At 44.3% G+C, this 22,052-nt stretch overlaps 1 protein-coding gene across 6 annotated transcripts in view; it reads left to right on the forward strand.

Moving 5' to 3' along the window:
* Window positions 1-22,052, forward strand: part of smoc1 (SPARC related modular calcium binding 1) — a 226,136-nt gene that overhangs the window by 96,506 nt on the left and 107,578 nt on the right. For all 6 annotated transcript variants that reach the window (XM_059649276.1, XM_059649277.1, XM_059649279.1 and 3 more), the window contains one exon: window positions 8,152-8,341. In XM_059649276.1, coding sequence (XP_059505259.1) covers window positions 8,152-8,341 — 190 coding nt within the window. The remainder of the gene's footprint in view (window positions 1-8,151; window positions 8,342-22,052) is intronic.

Genomic DNA, 22,052 nt, shown 5'->3' on the forward strand with positions numbered 1-22,052 from the left:
AGATAACAATATTACTGGGTATTGAGGGAGTTCTGTGCTAATGAATATGCTTTCTTTCAGATGAGCTTTTAATCAAGGCCCCCACCTGCTCTCTCTGATTGATATAAAAGGATTTTTTAAAGTATTACAAGAACTTATCCTTGGTATCCCAGCCAAAATGTATCCCTCTATTAATGTCTGCTAAATCACATTATCTAATGTTATTATCTCCACTGCCGTTCGAGGCAAAGATTTAATTAGCTGTTCTAAATTTTACAATTCAACAATGACCACACTATAGAAACCCTTTCTTGTCTTTCAAAGTGCTGTGAAGCATCCTGAGGTTGTGAAAAGTGCTGTACTGATGCAAGATTTTTTACCCTTTCTTTGTCTTGTGCACTGTGCCCGGTTTATAAAATCTAAAATGCTTTTGAAGCCTTTAATGGCTCTTTCTAGCCAGTTCTGGTTTCAGCTATGTGCGTGTTCTGCATTTCCTTGTGTCTGTGCTATGAAGCAACTATAATGGGCCCTGCTAAACCACATTGACTGAAGTGCTGAGCGCAGAGTTAAGCCATACCCGTTATGTCAGAACAAAAGTTTGAGTAGAACATACAGCCCTTGTGAGATCAAACTTTCTAGACCTCTTGAATTTATGGCCTGAATTAAATTATGAACATTTTTAAGGCAGTTTTATTGTTTGACACTATGGCCGTACCTACTTGGGAATGTATTGTCTGTATAAACTTAGGAGATTAATGGGAGCACAGTGGGGAGAGAGGAAGGAGGAGGAAAGATACACTTTCATGGCATCACCCAGTTTGGCTTGAAACTATCTTCTGCAGCTTGATGACTCCTTTCTCTGAACACTCTATTCTAGTCGAACTGTCTTTTTGTGCATCGTCTAATCATAGATCATAGAATCCCTGCAGTGTGGAAATTGGCCCTTTGGCCCAACAAGTCTACACTGACCCTTGGAGCATCCCACGCATACCCAGCCCCCTAATCTACACATCCCTGAACTCTACAGGCAATTTAGCACAGCCAAACCACCTAACCTGCACACCATTGGACTGTGGGAGGAAACCCACGCAGACACAGGGAGAACGTGCATACTCCACACAGACAGTTGCCCAGGGTGGAATCGAACCTGGGTCCCTGGCACTGTAAGGCAGCAGTGCTAACCATTGAGCCGCTGTGCCACCCTGCAAGTCTGTGGGGACCTCAGCACTTTAGGGAATGGCATCTCTCTCTCTCTGCCTCCTTCAACCTTCTTGAACTTCTCCTAAAATGTCTGCTTCTTTGGCTTGGCGTCAACTTCTTTTTCCAATTATATCTCCATGAAGCATTTGCGGGTCATCTTCCTATGTTAAGGGCACAATACAGATGCAAACTCCTGTGATGTCTGCAAAAAAATTTAAACTGTAATTGTCTTCCTCAATAAATTAAGTGACCAAATAGTTTGACTGAGGCATGTAAAATGCACGTGGAATTGTGCCATAAAAATAGTTAACCATCTATAAATACCAGTTAAAATTTATTGCCAATATGACAGAACTTTAATTGCTCACAATCTGCTTGAGCCTGCAATTTTTTTCCCCTCTGTGAAGAAAGGACATTAAGAGAAAGATTGATTTTGCGCAGATACGGGCCATTAATTTCAAACAACCGATGAACATTTTACAATGGCAATAACTTGCTTCAAATCACAAAATTTAGGAAAATTGTATACGATGTTTGTGCATTATTATTCCCTGCATAAGCATAATGTAAAAATAAATATTAATAATATCGCAAGGAGAATGGTTTGAGATATTCGTCAAGGATTCTCCTTTGCCTTTCATCATCCATAGCGCCAGCATGATATTGTCTTCCCAAAAAACACAATTGTTACATGACCCAGGAACTCCAGTGAAAATTGCTTTTACAATGGACTTCATATACCTCTCAGTCTAGGATCTACTCAACTGTATCACTGTGCTGCAGTTTGTCACATGATCCCTTCAGAACATCCTATGTAATGTTGTCAAAGTGTTTTGGTGTTGACAAGTCAATGGGTTCATGAACAGGAAGGGTTTAGAGAAGCATAGGCCAAATGCTGGCAAATGGGATTAGATTAATTTAGGATGTCTGGTTATCATGGACAAGTTGGACTGAAGGGTATGTTTCTGTGGCATACAACTGTATAATTCTGAGTATGATGATTTTGGGTATCACATAGGACATTTGGATTGCTTATGTTTAGCCATCCTGCTTTGTGCCCCCTGCGTCATACACCATTCCTTAATCCCCCACTACCTGCTTCCTAAAACTTCCCATGTTTCCCATGGGGGAAAGCAGGGAGCACTGGTATGAAAAGGCTAACTTGCGTTGTGGCATTTTTCCGGTACTCAGACAAAAACTCATTACTTTTAGATTGTGATCACTTTTGTGTGGTAACTGTCCCTCAGCAAAACTCTATTGATAACAATGAGGTGAATGAGTACGTGTCTTGTTATTGAATGATATTGAGCAGTTAATAAAGGTTTTAGTGAAAAGAGGCCCAGAGTACAAAAGCAATTATGTTCTTTTCAGCCTTTATAGAACGCTAGTTGAGTCTCAACTGGAGTACTGCATCCAGTTCTGAGCAACCACACTGCATGAAGGCTATGACGGCATTAGAGACCATGCAAAATATATTCAAGAGAACAGTTGCAGGATTAAGGAACTTCAATTATGCAAATTTATTGGAAAAGTGGGAACTCTTTTCCTTGGAGAAGGTTGACAGGAGCTGTAATATGGGTGTTTAAAATCTGGACAGAGCATATAGGGAGAACCTGTTCCAATTGTTAGAAGGATTGAGAGTAAGACGGCACAAGTTTAATGTGATCAGAGATAATGGGAACTGCAGATGCTGGAGAATCCGAGATAACAAAGTGTGGATCTGGATGAACCCAGCAGGCCGAGCAGCATCTTAGGAGCACAAATGCAGACGGTTCGGGCCTAATGTAATTGGGAGAAGAAGCAATCCAGACACAAACCAAGCCCTTTTCAGGTAGCAAATGGCTAGGGTCTGGGAATTTGCTACCGTAAAGTGCGTTGAAGAGGGGTTCAGTCGAGGCTCCCAAGGAAGAACTAGACTATTATCTGAAAAGGAGGAATATTCAGTGTTATTGGGAGAAGGTAGGGGAATGGCATTAGGTAGATGGATCCTTCAGAGAGCTGATCTGTACACATTCAGTGATTGAGGAATAAATGTAGGCCAGGACATCGGGAGAATCCTCCTGCATTACTCTCAGTAATGCAATGGAACTTCAAGACCAACTGAACAGGTTAAGAGGGAATGGGGCAGCAGAATGGAGCTTTGATTCAGTGTGAAGCTGGTGAAAGACAGTAAGAACCCTGAACGGCGTGTCATATAACAGGGACAGACTTTCTGGACTGTCTAATGTCAGAAATTCCTCCAATTTCTTTTACCAGCTTCTTCTGTCTCCCAATCAGAGTGCTTTATGTTAATGAGTTAGATTAGTCCACAACGCCCCTTGAAGCATCCCACCAGACCCATTCCCCTATATCCCACACACCTGAACACTACGGGCAATTTTAGCACGGCCAATCCACCTAGCCTGCACATCTTTGGACTGTGGGAGGAAACCGGAGCACCCGGAGGAAACCCACACAGACACGGGGAGAATGTGCAAACTCCGCACAGTCACCCGAGGCTGGAATCGAACCCGGGTCCCTGTTGCTGTGAGGCTGCAGTGCTAACCACTGAGCCATCGTGCCGCCCCTAATAGTTACATGTTATAGAATTTTTTGCTTGTTCCAAAATATTCCCTGGCACTTGAGTGTTCACACTTTGGAGTTAGGTGCCCATGGTATGTGGATATCACTGGCTAGGCCAGCATTTCTTGCTATCCCTCATCGCTCAGAGGGTGGTCTAGAAGCAGTTATAGGCCAGACCAGGTAAGAATGGCAGATGGGTTTTATTGACACTACTTCCATGGTCATCATTAGATTCTTTAGCCCAGATTTTTAATTAGATCCAAATTCCACCATTTGCCATGGTGGGATTTGAACATCGGTCTCCAGATCACTACCGGGTCTTTGAATTAATAGCTTGGTGCCAATACCACTGGGCCATTATCTCCCTGATGGGTCTTGTCATCAAGCGGTCTTGTTTAACTGTGCTCATGGCTGAGACGATGCTTCCCAATTTTGATCCACTACCCAGTCATCACTGAGTTCAGAGTCTGGGCCTTGTCTTGTGGACGCTTCAAACTGAAATAATTTTTTTACAATTAAATCCCAACCCCTCACAGGTCTTCATGTTGATTCTGACATAGCTCGCCATCCATGTGCAACAATCGTGACCTGTTCCTCCCAATCCCTGCCAAGTGTAGGTGGGGAGAAATCATTCCCATTGCTTACCACCGGGCCGAGTGCAAACCATTAGTACTTCCTATTGCCCAGGCTGGGCTTGAAGAGGTCCATAGCTACCCCTTCCTGCTTCTCTCAGCCTCTCCTGAGTGCCCATCAAGTCATCACTCACATGGAATGACTGTTATGATTTCAAAAAATATACTTTATTCATAAAATCAACTCTAAATGCATGCAAATATTCTCAATCTGTTCTGTACAGTCTTTGCAGAGAAAAAGAAAACAAACAAAGATGTTTGAATTTTGACATTTCTCAGATCTTCTCTATTGCTGCAATAAACAAAGGCATTTTGTACTAATGCAGGCACCAAGAGGGTCTGACAACTGCATGAACCCTCATTATACTTCAGCGAAAAGACTCAAGGCTTTCCCCATTGCACCTTGGCGGTGACTGCCCCAAGCTTTACTGCGTCCCTCAGAATGTAGCCTTGGGCCTTAGAGTGTGTCAGTTTGCAACACCCTTTGCTCTGGAAGACCAACAAGTTTCTGGCAGACCAAAGAGTGTCTCTCACCGAGTTGATGGTCCTTCAGGCACAGTTGATACTTGTCTCAGTGTGAGTCCTGGGGAACAGACTGTAGAGTCCAGAGGCCTGCGTCACTGAACTGCTTGGGACGAACATCAACAAAAACCACTGCATCTCTTGCCACACGTTTGTAAAGTATCATTCCAGAAGGAGATGTGAGACCAGCATATCTGATTTTAGGGCAACGTGCAGGGGCGCACAGAGACCAGGCTTGCATGAAGGATCTGACAGGCCCCGGGATCTGACGGGATCGTACCACCCCCAGCCAAGCTATGTCTTGGTGCTTTTTGGAAAGTTCTGGTGATGAAACATCCTGCCAAGTGCCTCCAACAGTCTGCTCAGGGAACCACCCAACAGAATCCACCTTCTCCTTTTCCCATAGGGTCTCGAGGGTGCCGCTCGCTGACCGCTTCCTGATGGACTTGTGGTCAAAAGTGTTTTCCTTTACAAATATTTCTGCGGTGGACAGATGATAGTGGAGCTACTGGAACGTTGCTTGGTGCCAAGGCCAGAATCATCCTTTGCAGCACCAGGTAGAGCGTCAGTATGTAGTGACTCTTGATGACTTGCTCACTCATGAGTGGCAACCTTAACCCTAGCTTTAATCACTCCAGCTCCATGTGTTGTCGACCTCCCCAGCCAGCATGTTGCTGTGGGCTAACCCCAACAAGCTTTCTGTTGCGCTGAGCCAAATCTGTCTGCACAGGTAGGCAAGGATGATTGTACAGGAAGGGAGCTCCTCAGGCGCCCTAGCCAACATTTTACCTCCAGAAAAAGAAACCAACAGAAGAAGACCAACAGGTTATTCACCTCGGCTTAAAGTCTTTAGGATTTTGCCAGGCACACCTTGGGATCTACATTTTCCTCCAAGAGTGAGTGTGTTAATTCATTGGCCTGTGGGTGTGAAAGGTTTGGTAAGATGAGCTGACTACAACGAGTAAGAATTCAGCCTGACTTGGTTCAGTCCTGAGCAGGCCCTTGTTGCTTTGTTGTTTTGGAAAGATACGATCCCAGTTGTTCAAAGTGCAAATGGAGATTGGGTTACTGCACCAATTCTGGCTCCTTTTTGTTCTATTATTACAATGTGAATGAGGCCCCCAGAGTGGTTCCCCTGCCTGTCAAATTAAAAGCGCATAATTAATCAGAAACTAGTAATTAAATAGATCCCCTCCCAGTTTACAACACTCCCTTTGGAAGCCCTCCAGCTTTTTTTATTATAATGGATATTTTATCTGTGAAAGGAGTGCTTCATGTGGCTTCTGTTTTCACGAGAGGGCTGTAAACAGTGGAAGTTTAATCAGAGCTCCTGGAACCTTGCAGAATATTGTGACATTGCATTTAACATTATAATTCATGGCTGCTATTGTCTTGAATGTGCATTTGTCAACTATCAGCGATTTGGCATTGCGTTTGCCTTGTTTCCCCTTTAGTTTCTCTATGCTTTATTCCCCTTAATTAGGAAGAAGCATAGATTGGGGCCCTGCTTCCACCCAGGCCCCTCAAGCCCTGATTGCACACGCTAACATCATCGGTTTGCACTTCTGGCAGGTTTGTGCTCGAAATCTTAACATGCACAATGAAGTCAAACAGTGGAGAATCTGGGCGTAAATGTTTCTATGATGTCCCCTCAAACTGCATCTAATGGATGTCACAGTGGCATTTTCGAACCTAACTCTGGGTGAAAGAAATGAATTGCCCCATTTCGATAAAGATGTGCCGTTAGCTTGAGCTAATCACCCTGTACAGCTGGAGGGAGGGAGCTCATATTTCTGCCATTCTTTTCCTGCAATTGGACCCAATGTTGGAGCCCGCTGAACTGTGTCTGTTTAACAACACGAGAAATAACGGACCCACTTCTCTCAGACCCAATGCTCTGCCCATCAGCCAGCAAAATGTTATCAGAGATAATGGGAACTGCAGATGCTGGAGAATCCAAGACAACAACATGTGAGGCTGGATGAACACAGCAGGCCAAGCAGCATCTCAGGAGCACAAAAGCTGACGTTTCGGGCCTAGACCCTTCATCAGAGAGGGGGATGGGGAGAGGGAACTGGAATAAATAGGAAGAGAGGGGGAGGCGGACAGAAGATGGAGAGTAAAGAAGATAGGTGGAGAGAGTATAGGTGGGGAGGTAGGGAGGGGATAGGTCAGTCCAGGGAAGACGGACAGGTCAAGGAGGTGGGATGAGGTTAGTAGGTAGCTGGGGGTGCGGCTTGGGGTGGGAGGAAGGGATGGGTGAGAGGAAGGACAGGTTAGGGAGGCAGAGACAGGTTGGACTGGTTTCGGGATGCAGTGGGTGGAGGGGAAGAGCTGGGCTGGTTGTGTGGTGCAGTGGGGGGAGGGGACGAACTGGGCTGGTTTTGGGATGCAGTTGGGGAAGGGGAGATTTTGAAACTGGTGAAGTCCACATTGATACCATTAGGCTGCAGGGTTCCCAGGTGGAATATGAGTTGCTGTTCCTGCAACCTTCGGGTGGCATCATTGTGGCACTGCAGGAGGCCCATGATGGACATGTCGTCTGAGGAATGGGAGGGGGAGTGGAAATGGTTTGCGACTGCGAGGTGCAGTAGGTTTGGAGACCGCTTTGCAGAACACCTCCGCTCAGTTCGCAACAAACCAGCCCAGTTCGTCCCCTCCCCCCACTACACCACACAACCAGCCCAGCTCTTCCCCTCCACCCAATGCATCCCAAAACCAGTCCAACCTGTCTCTGCCTCCCTAACCTGTTTTTCCTCTCACCCATCCCTTCCTCCCACCCCAAGCCACACCCCCATCTACCTACTAACCTCATCCCACCTCCTTGACCTGTCCGTCTTCCCTGGACTGACCTATCCCCTCCCTACCTCCCCACCTATACTCTCTCCACCTATCTTCTTTACTCTCCATCTTCGGTCCGCCTCCCCCTCTCTCCCTATTTATTCCAGAACCCTCACCCCATCCCCCTCTCTGATGAAGGGTCTAGGCCCGAAACGTCAGCTTTTGTGCTCCTGAGATGCTGCTTGGCCTGCTGTGTTCATCCAGCCTCACATTTTGTAGCCAGCAAAATGTTGTAACCTTTGGGGAGGGGGAGAAAGGAACTTAGTCTGATGCAAAAACTATTTGGCCAGCAGAACTAAAATAAGATTAAGGCTGGCAGCTGGAAAGAAAACCTTAGTTGTAGTTGGATGGTAAGAAAAATCAAAGCTAATTTACAAGCTTGTATTTTTTTCTCTCTCTGCTCCTTCCCAAATAGAAAAGCCTTCATGCGACCAAGAGAGGCAGACAGCTCTGGAGGAGAGCCGGCAGTACCCTCGAGATGGCATCTTCATTCCCGAGTGTGCCGGGGCAGGCCTCTACAAACCGGTGCAGTGCCACCAGTCGACCGGGTACTGCTGGTGTGTCCTGGTGGACATTGGCCGCCCCATTCCTGGAACGTCCACCCGGTGAGTGCAGCCCGAGGCTCGAACCTACCTCACAAAGGCGGAGGTGGTCTGTTTTTAAAAAAAAGAAAAGCCGGAGCTGGATCCAGCCCCATTGGGGGCGGCTCTGGTTCCTCGTCAGAACCTCAAGAGGTTGTTCCATATTCGCATCTAATTCTCTCCGAAGGGGGTCAGGATATTTAGGATTGCTGTTGTTTCTTAAGAGAAGTTAAACCTTTGATTTCACCCCCACCGTGAGAGATGTAAACTACAGCTCAAACACTGAATAGCATGGGGACATAGGAACAGGAGTGGTCCATTCACCCTGCAGCTTCTCAAGACTGTTCCGCTGTACTGTGGTCTAACTTCATAAACCTGCCTCAGTCAATCCCTTTGCTTGACTAAAAATGACTTATCTCAGATTTAAAACCAACAACTGATCCAGCTGTCTGCTACCGTTTGTGGCAGAGAGTTCCAAACAATTCCCACCCTTTGTGCGCGGAAGTGCTTCCTGAAATCTTCTCCTGAAAGGAAACGGTAGTAGATTCGCCAACTTTAGGTACATTTAAGTCGTCATTGGACAAGCATATGGACGTACATGGAATAGTGTAGGTTAGATGGGCTTGAGATCGGTATGACAGGTCGGCACAACATCGAGGGCCGTAGGGTCTGTACTGTGCTGTAATGTTCTATGTTCTATGACTGGCCATGATTCTCAGATTATGCCATCTAGTTCTAGAATCTCTCAAGAGTGAAAATAGTTTATCGAATCAAACACCATAACAAGATCACTGACCAGTTGCAGAAACACGTCAGTAAGTACGGCTGGACGTCATACGTGGAGCCCAGACTATTCGACAAACACGGCTCCCTATGGAAACCCGATCTCATATTTAAGAAAGACAAGAAGATCGCGGTCGTAGATGTCACAGTGCGGTACGAAAATGACAATAAAGCACTGGAAACAGCATGGCACGAAAAAGTAGAAAAATATAAACACCTGAATGCCGAGATCACGGAATTGACAGGAGGCGCGGTGCCCAGCTATTTTGGCTTCGTGATGGGCGCACGAGGCAAATGGTCGGAAATGAATAACCGCCTCATGACATTCCTCGGCATCGAGAGATATGACACGTTCGCCCAAAAGACCTCGAGACTCACTTTGTCACTGACACTCGAACTTCTGCAACTCTTCAGTGACAAGTGAGCAAAAACCTCAAACGGTGAGATAAGATCCTTCACCGAGACATAAGACCATCAAAGCTGCACGTAACATCAGTCTCCATTAATGACAATAACAACCTGCCTCATATAACACCAGTATCACCTGGGCCCTTGGTCTGTGGTGATGCTAGAGAGTACAAAAACATCGACGAGCGATGTAAAGACTCGGGAAAGGCACTTCCCCGAGTCTGCCCTGTCTTTTCCTGTTGAAGGCAGCTGAAGGTGGGATGTGGTATCGTTGTATTAAAACTGACCATATTCAACCTGCACCACACCAACATGAGGCAGTGGAATGGTTTAATGAGGTGTGCTGTACTGAAAGAGAATGGTGTTTTTGCCATTGCCATCCCTATCACTTGGCACTTCCTGCCCATTTCTGATGAAGAATTGTCTTCGCAGGCACACAGATTCCCACCACTGTGTGATTCCCCAGTTCTCAATAGGCAGGAGGAACGTGTATGAGGTACGTGGACAGGAGTTCAGTAACTAGCATGAGGTACAGGGACAGGAGTACTAGTTCTTGGAAACAGGCCTTGGAATGGGACTTGAGAAAGAGCCATAGAGTCGTATAGCATGGAAACAGGCCCTTTGGCCCAACAGTCCACGCCGACTATGTTCCCAAACTAAAGTAGTCCAGCCTGCCCGCGCTTGGCCCATACCCCTCCAAACCTTTCCTATTCTTGAATTTATTCAAGTGTCTTTGAAACACTGTAACTGTGCCTGTAGCCACCACTTTCCCTGGCAGTTCATTCCACACACAAGCCACTTTCTGTTAAAAAAACAGTTGGCCCCCTCAGATCTTTTTTTAAATCTTTCTCCTCGCACCTTAGTTTTCAACTCCCCCAGCCTGGGGAAAAGACCGTTGTCATTCACCTTATCCATGCCCCTCCTGATTTTATAAACCTGAATATGGTCACCCCTCAAACTCCTGCGCTCAAGTAAAAAAAAGCCCCACTTTTTAAAAATATATTTTTATTTTTATATCTTAGACTCTCCATTCTCAGTAACATCTTGACAAATCTTTTCTGACCCTCTCCAATTTAATAATATCCTTCCTATAACAGCGTGATCAGAACTGTACACACTATTCCAGAAGAGCACTCACCAATGTCCTGTATAACCTCAACATCTTCCCAACTCCTGCACTCTAAGATATGAACAATGAAGGCAAGCGTGCTAAGCACCTTCTTAACCACCCTGTTTACCTGTGATGCAAACTTCAAAGCATTATGCACCTAGGCCTGTCTGTTCTACAACACTACCCAAGGCTCTACAATAAAATGTAGAAGTCCTGGCCCTCTTTATTTTACCAAAATGCAATACCTCACATTTACCCAAATTAAACTCTGTCTGCCACTTCTCCAGCCTATTGACCCAAGTGATCAAATCTCCTTGTAATCTTAGATAACCTTTTTCATCATCCACTACACCACTAAATTTGATGTCACCTGCAAACTGACCAACTACACCTCTTACATTCTCATCAGAGTCATTTGTATGAATGACAAACAAAAGTATCTCAGCACCGATCCTGAGATATTACAGCACAGGTGACAGGAGATTACGTGCTAGTGTTGTGAGTTGCTGGATGTTGGCACAGTTGCATTTGTTTTCATTGATTCGAAGCTGAAGCAGTCTCTTCCATGAGTGGCCCATTATATTGGAAAGATAATGGTTAACCAGCTCATCTTGTCTCTGTTGGTTTGTACATCATTGCTGCACTTTATGGCATAATGGCTAGTTGTCAAACAGCTTCAGTCTTTCCACTTACCTACTGTTAAGCATTGCCCACTATGTCAGAGGAATGCCCTGGTCAGCCACCTTGACAAGGAGTTAGCAGAGGCAGCGAGTGGCCGGAACGTACAGGCCTGGATAACCCAATGTTCAGAATCTGATCTGTGATAATTGTGTAACCGCTTCTAGGCTACAGAAAGGCATGAATGAAAAGAAAAGGTCCCATCCTGACAGAGTGCCTGAGTATGTGTGAATGCTTCCGTATGAATGAGTGTGTTTGTGGATGGTAGGTAAAAATGAGATTTGTTTAGTTGCGAGGCACACTGTAGTCTTACAACCTGGTGAAATTTGGTAATATGACCCATAATTGCTGGGTTGTGATGCAGAAGCATACATCGTGCATGGGGAGACAATGGCCAATGGCATCCTGATGTCAGGGAGAAGAAACTGACCAAGGAGGAAGGGGACATTTCATCGGATATCTGGAGAAAACCCACCACCCGTTGAGCGTTTGGATAATCTGGGAAATACTGCCAGACAGAATATCAGCCAAAATTGAGGAATGCAGGCAACATTTTGTATTGTCCCCCAGAAGGATGCAGGATAAGAGCTGGTCATTCAAAACCAATGATAGTTCACTGAATCATCCAGGTTTGAGTGTTGACATGGCAGTTCTAAGCCATGAAATGGGAGATGAGGTGTCGCAGAACATAGAGGTGGTGCTCAACTTGTTCCAAGTTAGCTAAGCATGCAACAATACACATTTGACAGTGCTTGCGCAGATTAGAGTGCCCAGGATAATTTATAGATTCGCCTCTCCATTATTATTGGGAACTTCGGTGTTCAGTAACACTGAAGCAAAGGGGCTGCATTTTCAGACTTTTGTCCCTGAGAATCTTATCGTGGGAATGACTGACAAGAGCAGGAGCCTTAAAGAATGATCACAGACTAGCTCACTGAAACAAAACCAGTGTCTAAGGTTTTATTTTACCAGTGGGATCAATTTCAGAATTTCCAACGTTGCTTAGTCTTTTACTGGACTTGTTGCTATGACAATCATCACTACGTGTGTGTGTGTGTGTGCGTGCGTGTGTGTGTGTGTGAGCGCATGCATGTGTGAGAGTGCGTGCATGTGTGTGTGTGTGTGTGTGTGTGTGTGTGTGTGTGCGTGTGTGCGCGCGCGCTTGTGTAGCATATCTATGTGAGTACAAGCATACATATGTATGTGCAATATTAGCACAGGGACAAGTTTCCTTCAGAGAGAAATGATGCTTTAATTCGAGGCAAAATTTGATGTAAATTACGAATGGTGGCACTTCTGGACAGTCTGTTCTGTCATACGTTTTTGATCCATTATGAAAATTTTGTTTTATCTGCCAGCCGCAATGGTTTGTGGTTATGTTAAAAGTTTTAGAAAAAAGCCGACAGCACTTGAATAGATTGAGCTGCTTTGTCATAACCAGGCAGGGGATCTCGAAGTTTCACGTCTACCACTTCAAACCTCACCCTCTCTAACAAAGCTCAGTATTGAGCCTGTGCACAAAGTAGAGTTGCTTCATTCTTTAGTACTGTCATATCTCAGCATGATAAGCTTGAAGTGCTATTCCAACAGTGGCTCCAATGGCTGGACAGCCAGTGAGAAAGATGTTACATCACAAAAGTCTTTTATCAAGCAGCATAAATAGAGAGAGACTGGGTGACGCTCGGGGTAGAACATTCTCCCATCACCTCTGAGATTGAGGCTTGATTTGACCTCAGAATGAAAATCCCCTCCCTCTCTGCAGACAATAGAGGCTCGATGTGAACTGAATTTGGGACGGACTCAAGTGTTTTCCCAAGGCAACTCAAATTGCCACTCAGTTAGTATGTGCTTTCAAAGAGGAGAGCTGGCAATAATAAAAAAAAAGATATTTACATGGGCAAAAGAGACACAGCTGTTCCAAGGCTAGGTTGGATTGTTGGGTTGAAGCAAACAGTGTTTTAGTCTGGATGTATTCTAGGTATTAACTGGTCTGTGACGACTTGAGTTTGATTGCTCGAGTGCCACAACGGGGAAGAAATTATTCCCTCCCTTTCATTCAGACCTGGATGGTCACTGCCTGTGGTTATCCAGTAATCAGTTCAGCTTGGGTGGCAGTGCATTGAAGGTGGGCTTGAGCTTGACTTCCAGGTCCATCCCTCAGTCAGGCCTGTTGGTGTTGTCAAGACTCGCGGAAATGTCAGATTGCTGGGATGTGAAGACTTTTACCCCAGAAAGCATCAATTCTTCAAGGAAGCAGTAAGCAGGCTGGGGGGTAGGTGGGGTGGTGGAGGGGGAGAACTGTCGCCCTTCTACCAAAATGAAGTGCCAGCAGACTTCATGCAGTTAATTTTGCAAAACGAAAACATGAATAACACAAAGTTGTTAACAAAGCACACTCATCTAAAATGGCTGAAACCGCTTATTTCACATGAATGCATTAATTCAAACTCTACGTTTGAGGTGTGTAGATAGCTGTTAAGGGATTTTATTACACCTTTCTGGAGCTGCTAACTGCAGCACACAATTCCCAAATTTGTGGTCTGTCCGCAGGGGGTAATGAGCAATTACTTAAGCAGGAATTTGGGGTTAGTTGATTAATTCATTGATTTAGAGGGGAAACAGATGGGAATGGTGTATGGAAGGAGTTGCAAGACTGAGTAGTCAATAAACTGTACCCACAAAGAAAGCTGATGAGTTTTTGTTTCACCTACTGACTTGGATCTGAATTGACAATGTTAGGAGAGGACGGTTGGCTAAAGGTGAAGATCGGAATTTAAGGCTAGAATCTTACCAACACTTCAATGGTGTGGGCTTTGGAGGGGTGAGTAGTAGGATTGGGCAAGGCTGATCTTGCCAGGAAGGCCACCACTGTGTTTCTTGTCTACTTTTCTCAAGCAGTGTGGTAAGATTCTTACTAGCTAATGGCAAGTTCTCAAATGATGCTGTTTGTTGCTTGTTATCAGCCCAACTTGACAGAGGGTGCGATCGGGGTGGGGGCGGGTGGTGCTGAACATGGTTGTCAAGGGTATCCCGGCTTTGATCAAGTGTCTGCCTGTGGATGGTGTTGCACATGGGGACTATGTCTCTGATCTCCTGGGAAGTGGGGGGCAGTTCTGGACTGTCCTTTGTCTGCACAGGGGTCAGTCTGGGGGGGGGGGTGTGGTGGTGGAGGGCCGTCACGATTGGGGGTGTGGGTTGTGAGGGCCGGTGTTGGCAGGTTAGGTCACTTGAGTGCGTGGGTCTTGGCCTCTCTGCTGCCTCCACTCACAGATGTTAAGGGCAAGGATTGGCCATGGGAACAAGGGGGCAGTTGTAGTCACATGTACATGGCTTGGGTGAGACCCCTGGCAAGAGGATCTGGGGGACAAGAATATGAAAACGAACACAAGGAAAGCCTGAGTTGTGCTCAACGGTTATTTCGGATGCAACTTGAAACGCTTTTGTGGAATAATTGTCGTAAATGGAAGAGCAAAGTTTTCAGAACTATGCAAGACATGAGAGGTCTGGAAGACAGTGATAATGATCAGAAAGAAGGAATTGTGCTAGTTAGAAGAAACTACAGCCCAGTAGTGAGCATTTTAATACCGACTCATTCACTCGCATCATGTTGGAAAGTGGATACACACCCACATTGTGTGGAGTGGATCGGTTTATCTGTTACTCAGATTGTTTAAAGAATAAGGGCCAATAGGTTTTGGGAATTTGAAAGTTCTTTCTGCTTTAGATTTGGGATGGCAATGCACTGAAAGTTTGCACAAAGGAACTTATATGCCAGAAGGGGCCTGTGAAATGATGAAAACCGCAGTTACATGGACAGCCACTGGAAAATACGAAATAGGAACAGATGTAAGCCATTCTGTCCCTGAGCCTGATACTGTTATTGATTGTTTGTGTTTCAAATTCCACAATCCTACCTCTCCCTGACAAACATTGATTCCCTCGCCTAACAAGAATATATCTAACTCTGTCTTCACAATGTTCAGTGACCCCTGCGTCCACCACCCTCCGAAGCACAGTGTTCAAAAGTCTCATAACCCTTTGAGAGGTTTTAAAAAAAAATGCTCATCTCTGTCCCAAAATGCTGGCCCTTAATTTTAAAACAGGGTCCTGTAGTTCTGGACTCACCCACAAGTCAAAACATCTTCTCCCCTTCCAACTTATCTCTTTTCGATCTTACAAACTTCAATAAATCTGTCTCATGCTTCATTGAAAGCAAACCCAGTCTGTCCAACCTCTCTTCATAATCCTACCTGCTCATTCCAGGTATTAACCTAATAAATCGCAATAGTCTCCTTGCCATGTATATCTTTCCTCAAGTAAGGAGACCAGAACTGTTCATGGTATTTCGATGTGATCTCACTAATTTCCTCTATAATTTGTCATTGCTGTTATGTGTGATTCCTCTTGTAACAAAGGATGGTGTTCCATGAGCTTTCTTAATACAAACGTTGGCTAAATATGGTAGAATCCATGGATTGGCAAAATGAGGTAAGGATATGGAAGACCAGAAAGTGGATCTAGAAGAGAACATGGCAAAAAGAATATTTGATCATAGGAGAGGAAGATCTTACACTAGTAATTTGGATCGAGTTAAGAAAGTTGTAGTTCGATAAAAACAAATTGGGAATATCATGAGATGTAGAAGCCCTAATGATCAAAACAAATTTGAGTCACTACAAACAAATCAGAAGATAAGTTCATAAAGAATAACAAAAGGGTTGAAAAGGTGGGAAGAATTTGTCATATACACTGAGATACCAGGCAAAGGATAACAAGGTTTACCAAACAGAACGGTATGTACAGAAAAAGTGCACTCTGATCAGATGCACAAGGCTGAACCAGACCAGTGGCTTGGGGTTTCAAAGTCAAACATAGTGATCAAGATGTTAAGGTATATTTTCCTTGTTGTATGAAATGTGTCTTGAAGATCTTCTTAGCTTTATTGATTATATGCTCCTGCATATATAAGTCAAATTGATAACAAAATATTTTTGCAGGGTGGAAATCTTCAAAGTGGAGTATTTTTGAAACCACCCAAAGAATATAATTGGGGATTGAGTGAAGCAGTGAGGATATGGTGCTTTTCAGATCTATCTTCTTTGAAGTGGGTTGCATTCACCTTAAAAGAGAGCCAACAATGTCCCACTGGTATCAAGGAGGGAAACTGGCAGGCATCTTTATGATGCACATCAATGTTTTTCTGTGGGGAATTTGAATGATGTGTAGAATGATGACTAGTAAAATAGAAAATGGATTTAAGTTGAAAGTCAGGCTTCAGGAATCATTAAGAATATAGAGTTAGACATTAAACTGATTAAATTGGGAGTGACCTTGTATCAATAGTCTTGCTTTACTCATCCCAGTAAGTAGGGCCATTTTGTCACACAAAAATGATTTTGCAACTGGGGAAGAAACAGACCAGTTGAGAGGTTTGATTGAACAGTTAAACTGGCTGTATGTGCAGGACAGACCGAATGCCAGTTTTGATATTTTGGAACTGAGTATTATGATGTAACATGCTACTGTTGAAGAAGTCTTTCTAGAGAATAAAACAGAAAGGAAATTAGATTTGGGAAAACACGCACTCAAATTTCCAGCCTTGACTGACGAGAAAGTGTGAAGCTAGTCATTTGTATCAAGGCTTCACATGTCTAGGGAAGCAAGGGATTTTTGGGAAAGAAGCCTTGAAGGAATTTAGTACCAGGAAAAGAAATAATACTGGAGAAATTAATAGGATTGAAAACTGAAAAAGCTTCAGTGAATTTGTTAGCAGACAGGAAGGAGAGTATAGGAGTAGATTGCGATAAGTGGATACTCCAGGGATCGGTACTTGCCCCATTTGGCATTTGCAGTATATCAATGATTTGGATGATGAGATCAAGTGTAACATTTTCAGGTTTGGTGATGGCACAAAACTAAGTGTATGTTTGAGCAGCGAGAAGGACATAAATAGGCTTCCGGGCATTTTAGACCATTTGAGTAAATGGCCAAATATGTGGCAGTTGCAGTATAATGTGGATGAATCTGAAGCATTCCGCTTCATGAAGAAGTTAAAATGACAGTGTTTTATTTAATTGGTGATAAACTGGATAAGGTTGGTGCATAAAGGGACCTGGGTGTCCTTGTATACTGGACATTGAAAGCAAGCTAGAGGATGTAGCAAGCATTTAGGGAGGTATATAGTATGTTGGTACTTCATTACGAGAGGATTGAGTACAGGAACAAGGAGGTCTCACTGCAGCTATGCAGGGTCTTGATGAGACCACAACCACAGTACTGTGTGCAATTTTGGTCTCTGTACCAAACAAAGAGCAGCAAAGTTTCACTAGACTGATTCCTGGGATGGCGGGTTTGCCTTCCTCCCAGAAAGAGAGATTGGGCTGCCTGGGTCTGCGTTAACAGAAGTTTAGTGCAATGGAAAGATATCTAACTGAAATATATAACATTTCGACAGTGCTGCACACACTTGACGCAGAGATGATTTTACTTCTGGCTGTGGAGGCCAGAACAAGGGGTCGTGGCCTCAGGATAGGGGTAGAGGATTTTAAACTGAGATGGAGAGAGATATCTTGACTCAGAGGGTGGTGACTCTGTGGAATTCTCTATCACAGAGGGCTGGGAAGGCCATGTCACTGAATATATGCAAGAATATGTAAGAATCTCAGTAGGACCTTGGCATGTTTGGGGTGGTGGCTCAGTGGTTAGCACTGCTGCCTCACAGCCCCAGGGACCTGTATTCGATCCACCCTTGGGTGACTATCTGTGTGCAGTTTGCATGTTCCCCCTGTGTCTGCATGGGTTTCCTCTGGGTGCTCTGGTTTCCTTTCACAGCCCAAAGATATGCAAGTTAGGTGGGTTGGTCATGCTAAATTACCCATAGTATTCAGAAATGCGTAGGTTATGAGGGATGGGTCTGGATGGGATCCTCTGAGGGTGGTTTCGACGTGTTGGACCGAAGGGCCTGTTTCCACACTGTAGGTATACTCTGATCTGTGAATAAAACAGATGTCTAGAGGCTAAAGGGTCCAAAGGGAATGGGTAAAAAAGCAAGAGTATGGTGTGGAGATGGAGGATCTGTCAGGATAATGTTGAATGGCAGAGTGGACTTGATGGGCCCAATGGCCTACTCCTGCTATTTTGTATGTTTCGATATCAATCTTCAGGTTGTTTATTTGGGTATGGCTGGGTTTATGTAAACTTGCTGTGAAAGAATAATAGATATTAGCCTTGCCCGTCAAGCCAAGAAGCCAAAAAGAGTAATTAAAAGTAAAACAAAGATCTACAGATGCTGGAGATCTGAAATTGTTGAAAAAACTGGCAGCACCTGTGGAAAGAGAGAGAGAGACAGAGTTAGCATTTTGAGTCCAGTGACCCTTCTTCAAAATGCTGAAAGTTAAAAGTACAAGTGGACAGGGTTGTTAAGAAAGCATATGGTGTTTTGGCTTTCATTAACAGGGGGATTGAGTTTAAGAGGCGTGAGATCTTGTTGCAGCTCTATAAAACTTTGGTTAGACCGCACTTGGAATACTGCGTCCAGTTCTGGTCGCCCTATTATAGGAAAGATGTGGACGCTTTGGAGAGGGTTCAGAGGAGGTTTACCAGGATGCTGCCTGGACTGGAGGGCTTATCTTATGAAGAGAGGTTGACTGCGCCGGACTTTTTTCATTGGAGAAAAGAAGGAGGAGAGGGGACCTAATTGAGGTATACAAGATAATGAGAGGCATAGATAGAGTTGATAGCCAGAGACTATTTCCCAGGGCAGAAATGGCTAACACGAGGGGTCATAGTTTTAAGCTGGTTGGAGGAAAGTATAGAGGGGATGTCAGAGGCGGGTTTTTTACACAGAGAGTTGTGAGAGCATGGAATGCGTTGCCAGCAGCAGTTGTGGAAGCAAGGTCATTGGGGTCATTTAAGAGACTGCTGGACATGCATATGGTCACAGAAATTTGAGGGTGCATACATGAGGATCAATGGTCGGCACAACATCGTGGGCTGAAGGGCCTGTTCTGTGCTGTACTGTTCTATGTTCTACTCCAGCAAAAACAGAAGTTACTGGAAAAGCTCAGCAGGTCTGGCAGCATCTGTGAAGGAGGAAACAGAGTTAACGTTTCGAGTCTGGTGACTCGTCCTCAGTACCCCTGTATTGAAATAATGCTTGTAGAAACAATAGTGGTATATTTATCCAGTATTTTAAAGGAAATCTTGCATAAGGAACAATCCAATAAAGGCTTCTGGATAGAAGTGCTGAACAAGTGTTGCTGAGAAAAGTTTGAGCAATGACCTTGCTGTTATTAAGGAAGTATTAGAAGGAAAGATTTCCAAAATCAAGTGGATTGATACAAGTCACCAATTTTCAAAGTGTTTTGCAAAGAAAGGAGCTTACTCCAAGGAATTAGTGAAGATCCACAAAGCTGATTGCCTGGTGGTGAGACACGTTCGAAACAAAAATGAAAAAAGTCACTTGTTAGTTGGATCACCTTGCAATAAGATGTTTTTTTTTGGTCACAGAAAGAAGGGGGAATATGGGAGGTGATTGTACTTTCTGGAATATGAAACAAATATAATTTTGTTACTGAGATAGTAGGAACTGCCGATGCTGGAGAATCTGAGATAACAAGGTGCAGAGCTGGATGATCACAGCAGGCCGAGCGGCATCAGAGGAGCAGGAAGGCTGACGTTTCAGGTTGAGACCCTTCTCCAGAAAGAAGAATTTTTCCAAAGAAGGGTTTCAACCCGAAACGTCAACTTTCCTGCTCCTCTGATGCTGCTTGGCCTGCGGTGTTCATCCAGCTTCACACTGTGTTATCTCATAAATTTCTTACTGATCAGTTGTATTATATGTCTAATTATATAATGTGTACAAACTCCTTGTGTATTTTTCATTAGTTTTGGTCAGGATTCTTTGTACATTTTTAATAATTTTTATTAAAAACGAAGGGGGCAATGTGTTAATAAAGCACGATGTTAAGTATGTGCTTGAGGTTAATTGGTTAATTCATTGATTGGTTAGATATATAGGAGGAATAGGGGCTGTCTTGTGGTATGGTAGTTGTAATCCTACCTCTGGACCAGGAGACCTAGGATCAGTGATGCCTTCTCCAGAGGTACGTTATAAAGTCTCTGAGCAGGTTCGTTTGAAAAATGGGTTAAATTAAGAAAGGAGTAACAAGGGTGCTTGTGACATAGTCGAAGTGTCCATATCTCTGTGCCAGGAGGCCAACACTCAAATCCTACCTGTTCCAGAGATGACACACTTCCGAACAGATTGATTTGAAGAAAAATAAAGAAGGAACATGCAGGCTGTTGTGATGAAGAACTGCGAGACTGCATATTTAATAACCTTTGTCCACAAAAGAAAGGTATCTTGGCTTGGATCCAAACTGACATCAGACAATTATAATTTCTCCAAAGAAAGCAGATTATGTGGGATTCTGTCTGTGCTTAAGTAACCTTAATTATGCCCCCCGCTTTCCCCGTGATTCAAGGAGAGCTTCTTTTCTTGATTCTACTCCAGTTTGACCTGTTTTTGGTGATTGAACGATTCTGTACTGTCGGTGCACAGACGAGTGCAAGTTGGAATTAGCCCATCAAATAGATGTCCAGTCTTTTGTTTGGAAAAATTGGTCATTTGCTTTTCTACCTTGTTCAGCTTTACAAAGAAAGAAATGTGCAGTGCCCTGCTTGTAGTACAGTGATAGTGTCCTTACCGCTGGTCCTGAAGACCTAGGTTCAAGCCTCCCCTGTATCAGACGTGTGCCGTAACAGGTTGATTCAAAATAGGTGACTTCCTACCATACAGACATTTAGATTTGTTGGAAAGGGGAGCCCCAAGGATGTGACAATTTTCTGCCCCCGACCCCCGCAGCTCAAAATTCTTCAGTACACAGGACCCAAGGGTATCTGTTGTTTTAACCAGTGAGGTTTAAGGATTGAGAATGAAATAGATGGAGAGAAAAATAGGATGAATTGGAATCTATTAGGTATATAAAGGGAAATGAAAGCTTGGGATTTCATAGACTGGTGATGAGGTGGGGGATCTTCTCTCTGGCTAACAGGCTTACTTACAGTCTGAACTCTGGAGCAGCTGGTAGGAACAGAGTGAGCCACTTCATGACCCCGCTGTGGGAAAGACGGTGTTAAACTTGAGAGGATGCAGACAAAATTTACAAGGATGTTGCCAGGGTTGGAGGGGTTTGAGCTATAGGGAGAGGCAGAATAGGCAGGGGCTATTTTTCCCTGGCGCGTCGGAGGCTGAGGGGTGACCATTATGGAGGTTTATAAAATCCTGAGGGGCATGGATAGGCTGAATAGGCAAGATCTTTTTCCCAGGGTAGCAGTCCCCAAAACTAGAGGGCATAGGCTTAGGGTGAGAGGGGCAAGATCTAAAAGGGACCTGACGGACAGAGGGTGGTGAGTGTATGAAGTGAACTGCCAGAGGAGGTGGTGGAGGCTAGTACAATAACAGCATTTAAAAAGCACCTGGATGGGTATAGGAAAAGGACAGCTTTAGAGGGATATGAGCCAAATGCTGGAAAATAGGATGAGATTAATTCATTGTACCTGGTTGACATGGGGGAGTTGGACCAAAGGTGCCTGTTTCCCTGCTGTATCGCCCTATGACTCTGAACCATAGACTGCTGCTAAGTGACAAAAAAGGGTTCAGTCGAATTAAGTACACAGAATTTAAAAAAAAAACTCTTTGATATATTTTAGATTGTCTTAAGGTTGTGGAAAGTGTGATGTGGCTCTTCAATG

The sequence above is a fragment of the Stegostoma tigrinum genome, chromosome 10 (genome assembly GCF_030684315.1).
Source record: "Stegostoma tigrinum isolate sSteTig4 chromosome 10, sSteTig4.hap1, whole genome shotgun sequence".
NCBI classification, from domain to species: Eukaryota; Metazoa; Chordata; class Chondrichthyes; order Orectolobiformes; family Stegostomatidae; genus Stegostoma; species Stegostoma tigrinum.